The sequence below is a fragment of the Rhinolophus sinicus genome, chromosome 4, assembly GCF_057876585.1.
Source record: "Rhinolophus sinicus isolate RSI-liver-muscle chromosome 4, RSI-T2T, whole genome shotgun sequence".
NCBI lineage: Eukaryota > Metazoa > Chordata > Mammalia > Chiroptera > Rhinolophidae > Rhinolophus > Rhinolophus sinicus.
The window spans coordinates 49,123,662-49,138,892 of record NC_142504.1 but is presented as its reverse complement, the minus strand read 5'-3'; the positions used below and the strand labels follow the sequence as shown (position 1 = coordinate 49,138,892).

The 15,231-nt window shown below is 46.3% G+C and overlaps 1 protein-coding gene across 10 annotated transcripts in view; it reads left to right on the top strand.

Moving 5' to 3' along the window:
• The window catches only part of ATXN7L1 (ataxin 7 like 1), a 216,685-nt gene that overhangs the window by 66,686 nt on the left and 134,768 nt on the right, over positions 1-15,231 (top strand). For 9 of the 10 annotated variants that reach the window (XR_002138484.3, XM_074340583.2, XM_019745371.3 and 6 more), the window contains one exon: positions 10,551-10,655. The exons of the other annotated variant lie outside the window; for it this stretch is intronic. Coding sequence is in view for 8 of the 9 variants with exons in the window: in XM_074340583.2 (XP_074196684.2) it covers positions 10,551-10,655 (105 nt within the window). In the remaining variant the exon portion in view is untranslated. The remainder of the gene's footprint in view (positions 1-10,550; positions 10,656-15,231) is intronic. 10 annotated transcript variants of the gene reach the window in all.

Here is a 15,231-nt window from a genome sequence, read left to right as displayed (position 1 = left end):
AAAGTCACTCTTGGGTGGGGTTGGAAAAAGGGAAGGCATCACAGACTGTGCCAGGAGACCCAGCCTGGACCCAAGAGATGACCCAGGATGGAGGTGGGATGAATCAACTGGAAACTGGCCTCACACAGACCAGAGAGGCTCAGGGTAGAAAAAGCCTATTCAGAGAAACAAAGCAAGGCATACTGAAGAAGAGTAGGGTAAAAATGTCCAAGGAGGCCTGGTGATGTTGTGAATATTGTCATCTAAACCATAGTCCTCAAGTTGAAGGTAATGTGAGCATAAAGATTTAAGTGAGCATTTGGACACTCAGATGATGCAGATGGGAGAAGGTGAGAGGGACAGGAGTCTGGTGATGGCTCCTGTAGTGATGTACAGTCTCTGCTACTTACCTACTGTCAGTTCCACTAGGCATGAAGCTGGAGGAAGGGATTAGAATTTCCCCCATAGCTTGATTTATTTTCCTCTCTTTCATTGAGTCATAGTAAACTACACAGTTTTTGCCCATTATTGTTCTCTACACAGAACTTGTCCCTGGCTGGAGCCTAGGGCCCTGGGGACACTTGGTGAGGGAATTGGGTTGTCCTGTCCATGCCGCTGATCTCTAGGCCCATGCGACCCTTGCTGTAAGGGTAGCTTTAGCCAGGGTACCTCATAGGGGCTCAGCAACCTGCTGGAGTGCTTACAGTTCCTCGTCTGTCCTGAGGGCCAGAGGCTGGGCTGTCAGGCCAGAAGCCACCTGGCTGGAATGACGGACAAGGAGGTATATGACCTGACAGGGAGAAGCTGGGTGTCCTGCAGCTGCTTCAGAGAGAGAATCGGGACCGAGTTTACATCCCCAGGACCGTTTTTAGGGACAAATTGTTGGCACTGTTGCCTGAGCCAGGCATAGGCAAAGGGCAGCTCTTTGAAAAATGACTCTCTTGGCTACCAGAGACATCACTGTCCTGCAGCCAGCCCGTCAGGTCCTCTGCCAGGTGGGGCTCAGGTCGCTCAGTGTGGCCTGGCCTGAGCCTGGCTGCCGTGGTGGCCCAGTGTGGGACAGGACAGAGCTGAAACAGGAGGGGTCCAGGCCCCGGAGCACTCACTGTCTGGATGTATAAGGCACCTTGCAATCCCAGCGTGAGGAAATGAGACCAGAGGGAACACCCATAAAACACCCCTAAGCCCATCCCAAACACTGGCTCCAAGTGGCCGTCGCTGGGGTGGGGTGGGGAGCAGCCGCGTTTGCCAGAGGAGGAGGGAGCCAACCTTCATGAGCTTAGCATGGTGGGGGGCAGGAATTAACCACTTCTTCACTAAGGTGGGGAGCATGCCTCCTTCTGAGATTCACAGCCCTTGTCTTCCAAGGATCTCAAAGAATGAACAAATAGACATAATTATTGACCGTGTAATCTTAGATAACAACATAGATATTAGGGCAATTTATTATCATTTACAAGTCCCCCCTTTGAGAAAAGAGAAAATTAAGGAGCATGAAAAGTAAATCAACTTCTTGGGAACTTCAGCCTGGTTAACTTACCATTTATTAAGCAGCTACCATGTGCCTGGCTGGCTGGCTATGGAGCTCAGGACTCCAGGAAGCCCCCAGCCTGACGAGAGAGGTGTAAACCAGTTACTCCAGTACAGCCTTACCCGCGTGCTCTGCCCGCGTGCAGGTGGGCGTGGGGGAGACTGCCTGAGTTGGAGAGACAGGAAGAAAGCCATAAATAATAATATGTTGTGTTTTTTCTACCCTTACTGTGTGCCAACCCCTTCACAAATATGTCATTTAATTCCAGATGAAGAAACAAAAGCTTAGAAGGGGTGGATTATCATGCCAAATGGCACAGTCAGGATTTGAATTCGAGGCTGCCTACTCCAGGGCCCAGCTCTCAGGCACTGCATTTTACAAGGCCCAGGACTCACAGTTTTTGTTCTAAACTTTGGGCTACGGTCACCTCCTGGGTCCGTCTGTGTCCCATTTCTCTTTCCTCCTTGGGCTGCAGGACAGGTGTTCTGCTGGGTCTGAGTGGAAGGAAGCCGGAGGAGAGGCTGGTGAGAGGGGCTGACGTGTGGCCAAGGCCTGGGGGAGCACCTGCAGCCCCCCATGCCTCAGTGGCACAGTGCATGCATGTCTGGAAAGGCCCTTCTAAGGGAGGAGGGATTTAGCAGTCTCCGTGGCTTCGTGGGTTTGTTGGGTTGGGGATCAGGAAGGGATGGTTCATGCACCATAACGGGGAGCTTCCAGCTGCCACCAGGCCTAGCTCCTGGCTGCAGCCTTGCGAGGGAGTGCCTTTGGCCCAGCCACAGCAGGGGGAGGCTGGGGCCTTTTTAGTCCTTGGTTTGTAAGAGAAGAAAGGCTCAGTGCCTGCCACCCACACATGTTCGCCTGCCCTCGCTGATGCGTTCGAGCTCACCGCGCTGCTTGCTTTATAGTCCTCGTGTTTGTTTCCGGATTTCATCGTTTTTGAAGCCCTGAGTCAGGCCCTGGGTTTTCAGAGATCTGAAAAACAGAAAGTGGCTGCATTTTTTTTTTTTTTTTTTTGCATTTTCCTAGAGGAGAGCTGAACATTCTGCTGGGGAATGGAAGGTGTCAGGTCTGAGATCATTGCTTTGAAGACCCCAACTTGTTTTGTTCTATGAATTGAAGGAGACTTGGGGATTGGGGAACAAATAGAATCACTATGTCAGAGCAAAAGAGAAATATTTCTTTAATATCCCCTCAAGCTTTCCATTTGACATAAGTGATTAAAATGCAGCTTAAAACTCTACTAGCAGAGGGAAAAGACAAATTAATAAAAACCGTGGAATGAGCATGTTAAGGTTATTGTGGGAAAGGAGGGCTCTTAGGACCAGCGTCTCCCAATGTGAGAGGCGCTGCTGCTGATGTGACACACATCACTTTTGTAGGTGCCCCCTGTGTCTGCACTGGAATCAGCTTGGAAGCAGTCATGTGTGTCCTTGAACCAGTGATTGTTCTTCCCAATAATTTCCCACGTCTGAGTTTATGTAAGCGGAAGCCCACAAATCAGAACCACTGCCAGCCACCAGCTCATCTTTTTGATAGTTTTCCAAAGAAGCCCAGTGGCATCCAGCTCTCCAGCTATCCTCACAGTGTTATCACGTCTTTAGGTCCTACCGAGGTCTTTGTGTCCCATCACCCTCCACAGGCAGAGGCTTACGTTTCAGGCAGGGCTCACCTCTACCTTCCCGGGAAGGGCCTGGTGGGTTGAAATTACATAAACACAATCTCAGGTTTTTTCATTACAATTTTTTTAGAGTCAGTTAAAAACGGAATCATAATTTTAAAATTACATGAAATTGTTGTTACACTAGAGTATTACAGTGTATGCTCCCTTGGCATTTTTATAATTCCTATAGCAACTGAGGTGGTTTCACAACCCTGGAAAAGACTTTTGGGTAAACCTAAGCCATTTTCTGGGGCTTTATTTTTTCTTCAAGAAACTGAAATTCAAAATTGTGTGTTTTGCTTTCTTTTCCCACTGCGGAGTTTTCTGTAGCAAGCGTAGCTATCACCAACTGCTGATAAGCTGTTCACTGCCTTCAAAGCAGGCCTGCTTCTTGAAGCTTCTCTTGCAGCCTGTGCTTTACTTGGCATTCCCACTTGCAAAAGGAAGGAATCAATCCTTACTCACTCTTTCTTAAGTTTTTCATCTTTTGAACTCTCACCAGTTGTAGCTTCATAATGTCAAAGTCGCAAGCTTTGGAAGACATTCAGGGGCAAATTCAAAGTGCACATGTCTAGTTTGATCCTGAATCCACAAAACCAACTATCTTCCCGTTTTAGAAACCAGTCCTATACAAATAGTGAATTAAGGTATGGTATTTCTGTTAGTTTTATGTATCAAAATACTATATAGTATCATGATATTATATAGTTCCAGAGGAAAATGTCCTTCTTCCTAAGGAGATGCATATGGAAAGCATCATGGTATCTGAAACGTTTTCAAATACTTCAGAGAAATATAGCTATATATTTTTTAAATATTTACTATGTATAGTATATATATAAATGTAAAACTATATTCATGCACATGTAATATTAAAACTATATTCATATACACACTGCTAGCAATTAAACAAATGTGGCAAATGTTTCTAATTGGTGAATTTAGGTAAAGGATATATAGCTGTTCATTTTACCATTCTTTGAACCTTTCTGTGGATTTGAATATTTTCAAGATAGAGTTGGGGGAATGTACGTTTTATTAAAAAATATATATAGTGAATTGAGGATGCTACCTTACCTTCATAACTGGGCATTTTCAAAAAGTGAACACACGATTTTGTCGAAAGTGTTCCCATCACAAAGCTGTTTATCTTAAATAAAATGCTACTCCCATTTGTCAATTTCTTTTTCAGTATTGACTTAAGAAACAGTTAACCAACTACACAAGAACTCTGTTATTCCACTTTCATAGAAACCATTCTCTTGCCCTAAATTTTGTCTCTCCTTCCATCACAGCTGAGCCCTGTCCCCTACCTCCCTCCTCTGCCATCTGGGAGAGGAGAGGAATGAGCGTAGAGTTTGGGGGTGTGTTCGGGGAGGTGAAGCTGTGAGAACTAGATGAAAGCCACAGGAACCTCAGCTGCTATCCGGAAGCAGACCGAGTTTGCCAGACTAAGTTGATACCATGAATGCTACTGACAATTGACTGTGCCACAAATGAGAATTTTACCAGAAATTACGAAAGAGCAGTGAAGGACTGCCTGCTTTAAACAAGGGCACTGATAATAGCTTATGTGTGATAAACTTATAAGCAGCATTAGTGTAATACTGTGAGCCTAATCTGTGATAAATCTCCATTAATAACCCTTAACGAGTAAGCATTAAGTTGACAGACATTGGAAAAAATTCCAGTAACTTAATTCTCCACCCCCACTCCCCCCACCACGCTTCTCGCCACCAGACCATGGACAAATTGTAGCATTTTTGTGTTCATCTGACACAGAAGGTGATCGACATGTTTATCTGGCTCTTGTGCATAAGTTCTGACGTTGATAATCAATACCATAACTATAATTTTATGTTAATATATGATTTCCTCCCAAGTTCACAAAAGCTTTTCTGCATCCCAGTATGGTAGACAATGAATATAATTTTCTCCATTTTTATAACTAGGGAAATTGACCCAGGGAAGAGTGATTCCATAGTAGGTGCAGTCAGTGGTGTGTTGGTAGGTATTTTAATCACCAGGTCTCTGAGAAGCAGCCCTGCGTTATGGTGAATGTTGCGTGGCAGGGTCTAAATACTAAACGCCTTGGCTGAGTCTGGCTACCAACATGCCTCACTCAATGCAGTTAGGAAAGGATACAGTCAGCTCCTACAAGCTGGTACTGCAGGCTTTAGCATATGATTGGCAATAATGATTCAGTTTATGGCTTCAGACTCCCAGGTGACCACTGCAGACCACCTCAGATCCTTGTAAATCCCCAGTTAACTCCCAGGCTCATCTCAGCCTCTGACTCACCGGATTGCCTTAAAGAATGTTTTTCAAAATTTGCGTTGTGACCCGTTAAAATGTCCAATGAGCATTTTTTAATGAAATAGAGTAAAACAAAGAAATGAATAGAACAGAATCAGAGTGTAACATACATGTTTGAGTGATAGGTGGTAAATGGATAAATGGATGGGTGGATGGGTGGGTGGGTGGATGCATAGACAGATATGTATGTATATGTGTATAGTGGCTTGGGGTCAAAAACCAAAAAATACTGACCTACAAGCAAGTATGCCTCTGTTTCCCCCACCTGCAAAATGGAGCTAGTGGAGCGCACGCCCTCCCTTCCCAGGACCAGGAGGAAGACCGAGGCCACCTCTGTGATAATGCCATGGGTGCTGCCAGCCCTCTATCTGACCTACAGTTGATCCATTTGTAGGGACAAAATGGGGCAAACCAGGCAGGTTTGACTTTGTTTGGGAGATGGTTGAACGCTGTTTTTGAAACTGGGCAAAGTCTCATCATCTTTGTGCACGTTTTCTTGGAATCCAGCCACAGCCTAGAGGAGAGCCCTCCCGACAGCGCTCGGCCCTCATCTGTCCGTACACGAGCACAAATGTGCACATGCACTCACAGGAAATTCGGCAGGTCAGAGGGACCCCCAGGCTTCCCAGGAGGTCTTCTGGGAATGGTCGTGAGGGAGAGTCAAAGAACGTGTTGCCTGGAGCCAGGCCTCTCCCACTGGAGAGAGAACTAGTTCGTTCTGAAAAATAGAGGAGATGACCTTGTTTAAAGCTTTCTCCACACTCTCCCCAAATCCCTTGTGGGAGAAAATATAAGGCCAGGCGGCTTTTATGAGCCATCCCAGCAACCCCATGAGGCAGGAACTGTTAGCCCCATTTCATAGGTGAGGAAACTGACCCTCAGGACGGTTGGGCACCTTCCCTGAGATTGCACAGCAGTGCGCACTGTGCTCTAAACCCCTGCTGACCACCAGGCCTGTGCTCATGCCAACAGCTACCTTGGAACCTTGGGACAGCCTGTTAGTCATCCAGGCAACCCTTCCAAACTGGTTTCTTCACCTGTGAAATTGGATCCTGCTCTATTATGAAGGAAGCAGCCTTTTGTGAGGAGGCAGCACTGGCTTTAGAGTCAGTGTGCTGGGAGCTCATCCCATTTTGCAAATCACTGCCATGGGGTCTCAAACAAATTACTTTACCTTTGTTTCCTTGCCTAGAAAGGGTTGATGATGGCAACTTTGTAGGTTAATTTTGAGGATTAACTAAGATACTGTTATCATATAACCATGTAGAAGGATATATATTAATATGTTAGCAGAGGTTATCCCTAGGTGATGTTGTTACAGGTGGTTTCACTTTCCCCTTTTTTCTCCTCTTTATTCAGTGGTGCACTGGTAAATGTTTCACAACCAGCTCACCAAAAGAAAAGACCTGATTCGTAGTGTTTGGCCATTTCCATGGTGTAAATACTCCCAGATGGCTGATTTCAAGCTACCACCATGATAGCTTTGAAGAGACTTGGAAGAGGTGTGCACCACTGGCTCTCACAAGCTGGTACAAGCCCACCTCAACACACCGTTTTTATTTTAACTGTGCACTGAATGTTTTATTTGGGTGGTAAACAGAGAGAGAGAGAATTAATAGAATACCTAGCATTATGCTGGACATACTGGTTTTCAGTTCTCCCTCTCCTTCCTCCATCCCTGAGCAAACAGCAGGCTGACCTGACTGCTCAGCCACATGAAGTGGTGGCCTTCCAAGCAGCCAAGGCCTGTCTTGCTCCCCATCTGCCAGGCTCTAAGAACCTGGGCAGCCTGCAGAGGAGACTCTAAGGTCAACCCACCAAGTTAAAAATCAAGCAGGCAAGCAGGTCCTCTCAATTTCCACAGGAGACATACTCTAAGCAGAGACAGGCAAAGTTAAAACTTCCCTAGAGGAAATCAAGAAAAGTCCCAGAGGAGTAAAGGGCCTGCAGCAGAATACACCCCCAGGTGGCCAGTCTCTGACTAGCCTAACCTTTACCTTCAACTCGTGACACAGGAGGTCTGTGTGTATATGAGGGAGTGAGGGAGGTGGAGGCTCTACAGATTTCTGAAGGAATACAGAAGTAGTGGAACATTAAATGGAGTCCTGACTCCAAGGTCTCCAAGGTCATCAGGCGTGTACGACAAAGGTGCAGACACACATTCCCACACCCTACACAGCCTGGTTTCAGCTTCCAGCTTCTGGCACAAAGTACATAGATGCTCAAGAAATTTTTGTTAATGTTTGATTTTTTTTATTAATGAATTTCTTTTATTCCTTTATAACTTGATCTAGCGCAGAAGGATGTAAGGCAAGTAAATGCTTGTTGCATAAATGTCTTAGCCCTTGCTAACTCCTGGTTTCACATGTTCCTGGGTATAAAATGTGACTAAATCTAAATGAGATGCAAAGTGTTAATAAAGATTGCCAGTGATTTTTGTTTTTAAGTTTTTTTCTGGCTTTTCTGTATTTTTCAAATGTACCTTCAAAGAACATGGATCACTTTTATTTTAAAAAAGAATGTATATTCTAAAAATAACCTGTAACTAAAAAGTAAAATAGGAGTGGTATCAGCAGTTAAGGAGCGAGAGGCGTCGTCTCCATGCTGTGAGGCTGTGAGCCGAGGGCCCTGACACGTTGGGCGGGCCCAGCATGGGCCTCCTCATGCTTCAGGACTCTTGTCACGGCTGGCTTCTCTCTCAGCCTCTCTTTCCACCGGCCTCCCTGCCCACCCTGCACTGACTAATAATGCTCCCCTCCAGTAACAAGTCTGGGTCAGAAGTGGAAACAGAGGCAAGTCCTAGAGAGGGGAAATAAATAACAGGCGGTGCCACCGACAAATTAGAAATTCAGTTGGCCTGGCCCTGCCCCATCACTCGCTGTGGGGGTGAGTGGTGTCCTCATGCCCCAGAAACTTGAGGAGGACCCTGTAGTGGGAGTCAGTCTCACCTTTCCAGTCACACACCTCCTCCAGGGCAGTGGTGGTCTCAGCTCCTTGCATATGACAAAGACATTGATCCACTTCCCTCGAAGAAGCAGGGCTGCTCTGGGTAGAGAACACAGAGCCCTCGGTACCTCCGTTAAAGCATTTGTTTTGTTATAAATGAGCCATCCCATGTCACGAGGAAGTCAGCTCTTCCCTGTGGCCCAGCACTGCAGCTGGGGGAACCATTGTGTGTTTGGTGGTTGTCGTTAAACACACAGGTCGAGTCTAGAAAATGAGGGCTTAGAGGGTTGGGGAGAAGAAGTTCAGGGGGTTGTGACAGAAAACATTTTCATGCATACACTGTCTTAATTCCTCCATCACCTCTGTCAGTGGTTATAAGCACCCTGCTCTCAGAGCTGAAGTCACGGTAGAGCCAGTGGCCCAGAAGAGCCAGCCCAGGTGCCGCCAGACTCTGCCTCTGCCTGGTGGTGCACACGGAGAAGTGACCACCGGTTTCCTCAGAACTGATGTCTTTTTTGTTTTTTGACCCCTTTTATTCACAGACTGTACAATTCACCCATTTAAAATTTACAACTCAGTGTTTTGTAGTATATTCACAGCACTGGGCAACCATCACTACCATCAATCTTAGAACATTGTTATCGCCCCAGAAAGAACCCCTTTACTTTTTAGTAGTCACTCCCCGATTCCCTCCAAGCTCCCCCCAGCCCAAGGGAAACACTAATCTAATTTTTCTCTCTATAACAGCTTTGCCTGTTCTGGACATTTCATATAAATGGAATCATACAATATGAGGCCTTTTGCGTCTTGCTCCTTTCACATAGCATAATGTTTTCAAGGTTCATCCACATTGTAATAGATATTAGTCCTTCATTCCTTTTCATGGCAGAATAGTTTCCATTGCCTGGTTATGCCAAATTTTGTTTTTCCATTCACCAGTTGATGGATATCTGGGTTATTTCCACTTTTGGCTGTTATGAGTAATGCTGCTGTCAACACGCATGTACACGTTTTTGTGTGGACATAGGCGTTCATGTCTCTTAAGCCACATACCTGATCTTTTAACAGTATATGTCTGAGCCTGTCATTTCTTTGTATAAAAACCTTCAGTAGTTTCCCATTGTTCTTAAAATCACGTTAAAAATTGTTAGCTTGGTCTACAAAGCTTACGTCTTCTGGTCTCTCCCCTTGTTCTTCTATTCCAGCCAAGAGGTTCCTCCGACACACAGAACCTCCTTCCTTGGCAGACCTGGAACTTGCGTCCCTTGGCCCTTTGTTTATCTAACCCCCACTTATCCTGAGGTCGCAGCTGAAATAGCCCCACCTCAGGGAAGTCTCTCCAGCACCTCAAATGAGGTTAGGTCTGCATGCTCTCATGATACCCTGCACCTCTCCTTAGCAAGTACCACGATTTCAGCCAAACAATGACTTGCTTGATTATCTATTTAATGTTTTCCTCTTCTGTCATCATAAGCTCCAAGAGAGCAGGGCCCGTGTCCTTGTTTACCAGTTATCCTGGCACCTAGCATGGTGCCTGTCACACTTTGGCACTTGGTAAATACTAGTCAAATGAATAATGGATAATGATGGCAGCAAACAAGTCACTTGTTTTGAGGCTTCCTTTCGCCTTGGGGTCTCCCTCAGGTGATGGCAAAACATAGGCAACTGCTAACGCCAGAATGACTCCTTTCTCTCCCCAGGCCCCCTCACTTCCTCACTCCACTTCCGCACTCCTCTGCTTAAGTCGGAATAGGTTTGGGGGAGCCACCCCACCCTAAAATAACTTGTGCCTCATGTGGTCACCGCTATCACTTGCGCTCTCTCAGGACAGGCTGGTTCCCCAGCGAATGCGACTCAGGCAGCCCCCTGACCACCAGCTAAACCAGCAGTAGCAGCAACCCATTTCCAAGGATGAAGTGAGGAGGGATTCTCTGAGGCAGTTGCTTCTGTGAGTTGGGGAACTGCGTTATGACAAACCACATTCCCTTTAGTGAAGATTATTGCCTTTCTGTGTGTCTTGTTTGAAAAACTGTCCTTGAGGAAATTCCAAGAGGAAACTATACACCTTCTGAGACTTAATTGCTTTTTCAAAAACACCTGTTTTCATTTCCCCCACAGATATGCACTTATTTGGCCATTATCCAGCACATGACGACTTCTATCTCGTAGTGTGCAGTGCCTGTAATCAGGTCGTCAAGCCACAGGTTTTCCAGTCGCACTGCGGTAAGTGGACTCCTGCACCCGGCGACACATTTGCAGCCGCCGCTCGGAGCATATCACCTCCCCTTTGGCTCCCAGACGGAGTCTGGCCCTGTGTCTGTCTTAGCCCAAGGTGGTGGGCACATTCTTCCTGGAGCTCTGTCTCTGCTCACAGGCTAACTATTTTAGGAGCTGTAGTCCTTGTGCTGAAATGCTTGGTCCTGTCAGAACCAATGAGAAAAAAAGCCTGCGGCTTGTTTAGGTAGATGGGACTAGACTGAAACCATCCACCCAACCTTTCGGTGGCCTCCACAGGTGACAAAAGGGAGGGGAGAGCCGTAGCTTGAGGAATCCCTCCTGCAGCCTGACATTGTATTCTCCTGAAAGAAAGGGCCAGACAGGCTGTCTCCCCAGATCTACACAAAGGAGGGGTGGGAGCCAAGGGCAGCCCCGTGTGGGGGCCTTTGAGGGGCTCCCCGAGGAAATGCCATGTATATAAAGCCTCAGATTCAGCTTATCTTCTTCCAGGAATCCTCCAGGTTTGTTTGGAAACTTGTTTTCCTTCTGTATTTTTATATCCTTGGTGTAATAAATTCCCTTCAGCTGGTCAACAGCAAACCCTGGGCTCCCCTTCAATGCACGTACCATGAACATAGAATAGATAAAGTCCACACTGGCTGCTCCCCTCAGGAATGAATAAATAGCTATTCACCTGAGATAGAAAGTTATTTAACCTCTCTTGGTGGAAGTTTCCTTATCTTTAAAGGGGGCGTTGGACCAGACGATTTCCAATGCTGTAATATACTATGACTTCCAGAACAGTATTTCCCAATCTTTTTATTTAAGCCATACTCCTTTTTGATGAACATAAAATCTAAATCCTTTACTGTTAAATTTCAAAGCACATTAAATACTGTGCTTTAAAAAATGAAAGCAATTATAATATTGAATATGCTTTTGCAAACTACATGTTTCTTCTTTCTCACACTCAGAATTTCTGATTTCCTCTACCCCTTCAGTTATGACTATTCTATTATAATAAGTATAAAGTAAAGGGAGTTGAGCTTACCTAAGCTCTTCAGTAAATGTATTTGGGACTATAGAATACTATAGTTGGCACTTGAACAACACAGGTTTGAACTATATGGGTCCACTTATAAGTGCGTTCTTTTTTTCAATAACTGTACAGTCAGCCTTTCGTAGCCATGGGTTTCGAATCTGTGGATTCAACCAACAGCAGATGGAAAACAGCAATCTGCGGGTGCTGAGGGCCAACTGTATGCATTGTTCTACTCCATGTCACACAGGGGCTTGAGAATCTGTGGATTTTGGTATCTGCAGGGGGTCCTGGAACTAACCCCCGTGATACCAAAGGATAGCTGTGGTTTTCATATATCTTAGTATCATTTATGAATATTTGGATATGTGATTATACACATCTATATACATATATAAACTTTGTATCTGTGTATGTACTATAGGTATAACTTGTGTTTACAGTATGTAGAAAGAATATCCCGGCTTTAGAGGCACTTTCCATGACTTTCTGACCTACACAGGCAGAGAGGCCCCTAAAAGTGCAGCCAGCTCTCTGACCTTGGGCTGCTTGCTTAATGTCTCAAGGCTTTGGTTTTCTCATCTCTTCCGTGAGGAGTGACTTCCGTGGACGCTTCTAGCTCTAGCATTTTCACATCTGGCAGAGTGAGCATGAGAGGAAGAAGTCGTGTGCAGGCATGAGATAGCCTTCTTGCTCAGTGCTGTGGAGCAAATGACTCTCCCTTTCGTGGGAAGAGAGAAAAGGTCACATCTCTCCCAAAGGAAAACTGTAAGGCCAGGTGGTGGTGCTGCCAGCTGAGGTGGCAGGTGGGGGGTTCTAGAGCAGAGCAGTAGCGAGAAGGTCCACACAACTAGTTGGTGGGTGAATGACCACGGAAGCTCTCTGGTCAGTTGCTTCTGTTGGTCTCATGAAGACACAAAGGCTAGATCACCCTGAATGCATTCATTCATTCATTCACATGTCATGCATTCATTTACATGTCATGTTCTGGGCGCTGGAATACAGCAGCGAATGAGGCAGATAAAAATCCCGTAAGCCATTAAAACCTTCACTGGGAACTTAACTGACAGAGTCTTCAGTGGAAGGAACCTGAGAGGGTTCTGGGACCCCACTGTGCCCTGCAGAGTTCTGCCCCATATACAATCCCATCTAGCCAGTGAGGGAGGCCTCTAGGGTTTGACTTGGCTGATACACATGCCTCCCTCCATCCTAGGCCTTTCAGGGCAAGAGCCAAATTGAGCTTAGGGGGAGAGCCAAGGGTTTTGTGGCATCTGCTCTGAGCGTAGCAGTAAATTAGTTTGGGGGTTTGGGTTACTGAGCTCATCACCCGAAGCCCAGTCTCCACTGAGCTTCTTGCTGAACCAGCTGACAGCAGCAGTGAGGACACTTATCTTTCAGGTGTGTGTCCCATTGATTCACGGCACGTATTTGTCACGGCCAGGAGAATGCAAGGCAGAGCTAAGAAACATAGCAACTCTTCAGGGGCAGTGAGGATTTCTTAGTTTCCCTAAGAATTCTTCCTATCGTTTCATGATATTTCTTTTTTCTTTTTTTTTGGCTGTTGTACCTCCCATGACTAGCCTTGCTATTTTCAACAAGTTAATAAGAATGCCATTGTGCTAAAGTGCCAGGAACAGTGCTAAGTGCTTTCCATGTCTTTCGGCACATAATCCTCTCAACAGCCCTACAAAGTAGCACCAGTATGATCCGCATTTTGAGCTAGAGGAAGCTAAGGCTTAGGGACGACGTGCCCAAGGTCTCAAGGCTAGGCAGGTGGGGAGCCTGATTTTGAACACAAGCAGCATCTCTCCAAGGTGAGAAAAGTGTGTGCTTAGCCTGCTTGATAGTCACTGCCTCTCTGCACGGACAGACTCCCGGGCTTGGCTTTCACCTGCCAGGTAGCACATTGTACATAGTATAGGGCTTCAAACTCAGTTTTCTTAGCAGCAGAGCTTTTTCCCCAATGGAATCTCATGTAGAATTCCAACCTGTAAATATGTATGCGAAGCAGAGCCAGCAGGGCTGCAGCCTGGCTTGAGCCCCACCTACCTGGCCTGCTCCTGACTCCCCAACCTGCCAGGTTCCACAGAACAGTATTTGAAGGTTGTTGTAGTAGAGGGAACATGGGCTTTGGAGGTAGGCAGAGCAATTCACATGACTCCCCATTAACTGTGTGGGCAGGCCGTCTCCTGTCTCTCCATCTTGCCTGTAAAATGGGTACCCTACCTTCCTCGTGGGGTTGTTGGTGCAAAATTACTGGTGGGAGGGACTGTCCTGCAAATATACCAGAGCGTGGCCTCGTTTCCTCCCCACTTGTCCTTGGTATCTTTCCTCTTTGCTGCAGCTGGATTTGATTCACCCCTCTTAATAACCATAGAACTCTGTTTTCCTGTGCCACTTCCCATCTTTTGCTTTGCACTTCAGCTCTCTGTGGACTGTCTCAGCCCATCTAGCAGCTTCTAGGATCCTTTCAAAACCAGGAATGGCCCTTTTCCATCCTATTGCCAGCACTCAGAATGGTCCTGAGCAGCAGAGCTGTGGTGCAGTCAGGGGACACTGCCCGGGGGCCAAATCCCAGCTCAGCCTCTGCTCAGCCCTGAGACCCTGGACTTACCACCTTGTTGGATGACAGAGCACTGGACTATGTGTTCTCTTAGAAACTTGCTCATTCTCAGCGCCAGTGATTTGGCTCCCAGATTTTAAAGGTCATGCACATACAGAGAGATAGGTACATGGCAGCACTGGAGATCTTGGTGTCCCACTTGTTTAGGTTTAAAATGTGTGTGTGTGTGTGTGTGTGTGTGTGTGTGTGTGTGTGTGTGTATTTAGGCAGTTGGTTCTGGGTACTTTTGAGGTTGGTGAAAAAGCCATTGTAGAAGAATCATGAATTTCGGAGTCAAACAGACCCAGGTTAGACTCTTCACTAACGTTTGCTAGCTGTGTGACCTTGGGCTAATTGACCTTTGTGAGCCTCATTTTCCTTTGAAAGGAAGGTGATCATTCTTACTTTGCGGAGTTAGTAGGAGAAACAGAGATAAAGTAGTTTCCTGGCACACGGTAAGGAAACAAAGAGTAGCTATTATTGTCAATAAAGTGTGGCTATTTTTTATTAAGTTGAATGTTTCTTATGAAAAATGGGAAAACCAATTCAATCAAGCGCTTCCTGTCTTCCTTTCTTGCCCCATCTCGGGACGTGCACACTGAGCTCAGCGTACGGACTGTGGCCTGTGATTCATCTTCTGCTTCCCACACTCGTGGAGGCAAGAATTGTCGGCTTAAAAATGATCCCGTTGCCAGGAGTCCTGAGGATCTGGCTTTCTAACTATGGTTTACATGGACATTAGGCCCCAACATCAGCTCCTTTGGAAACTGCCTTGAAGCTCCCAGGATCTCTCTGGGGTCCCTGCCAAAGTCCATCCGGCCTTGGCCACCTTGCCTACAGGGGTCATACCTCTCCCAGGACTGGCACATTCCTGATGCTTCTGACTTGCGCCCCAAGCTGGTGTCCCAGGCGTAAAAAGTGCGGGAGACCTTGGACTCAGC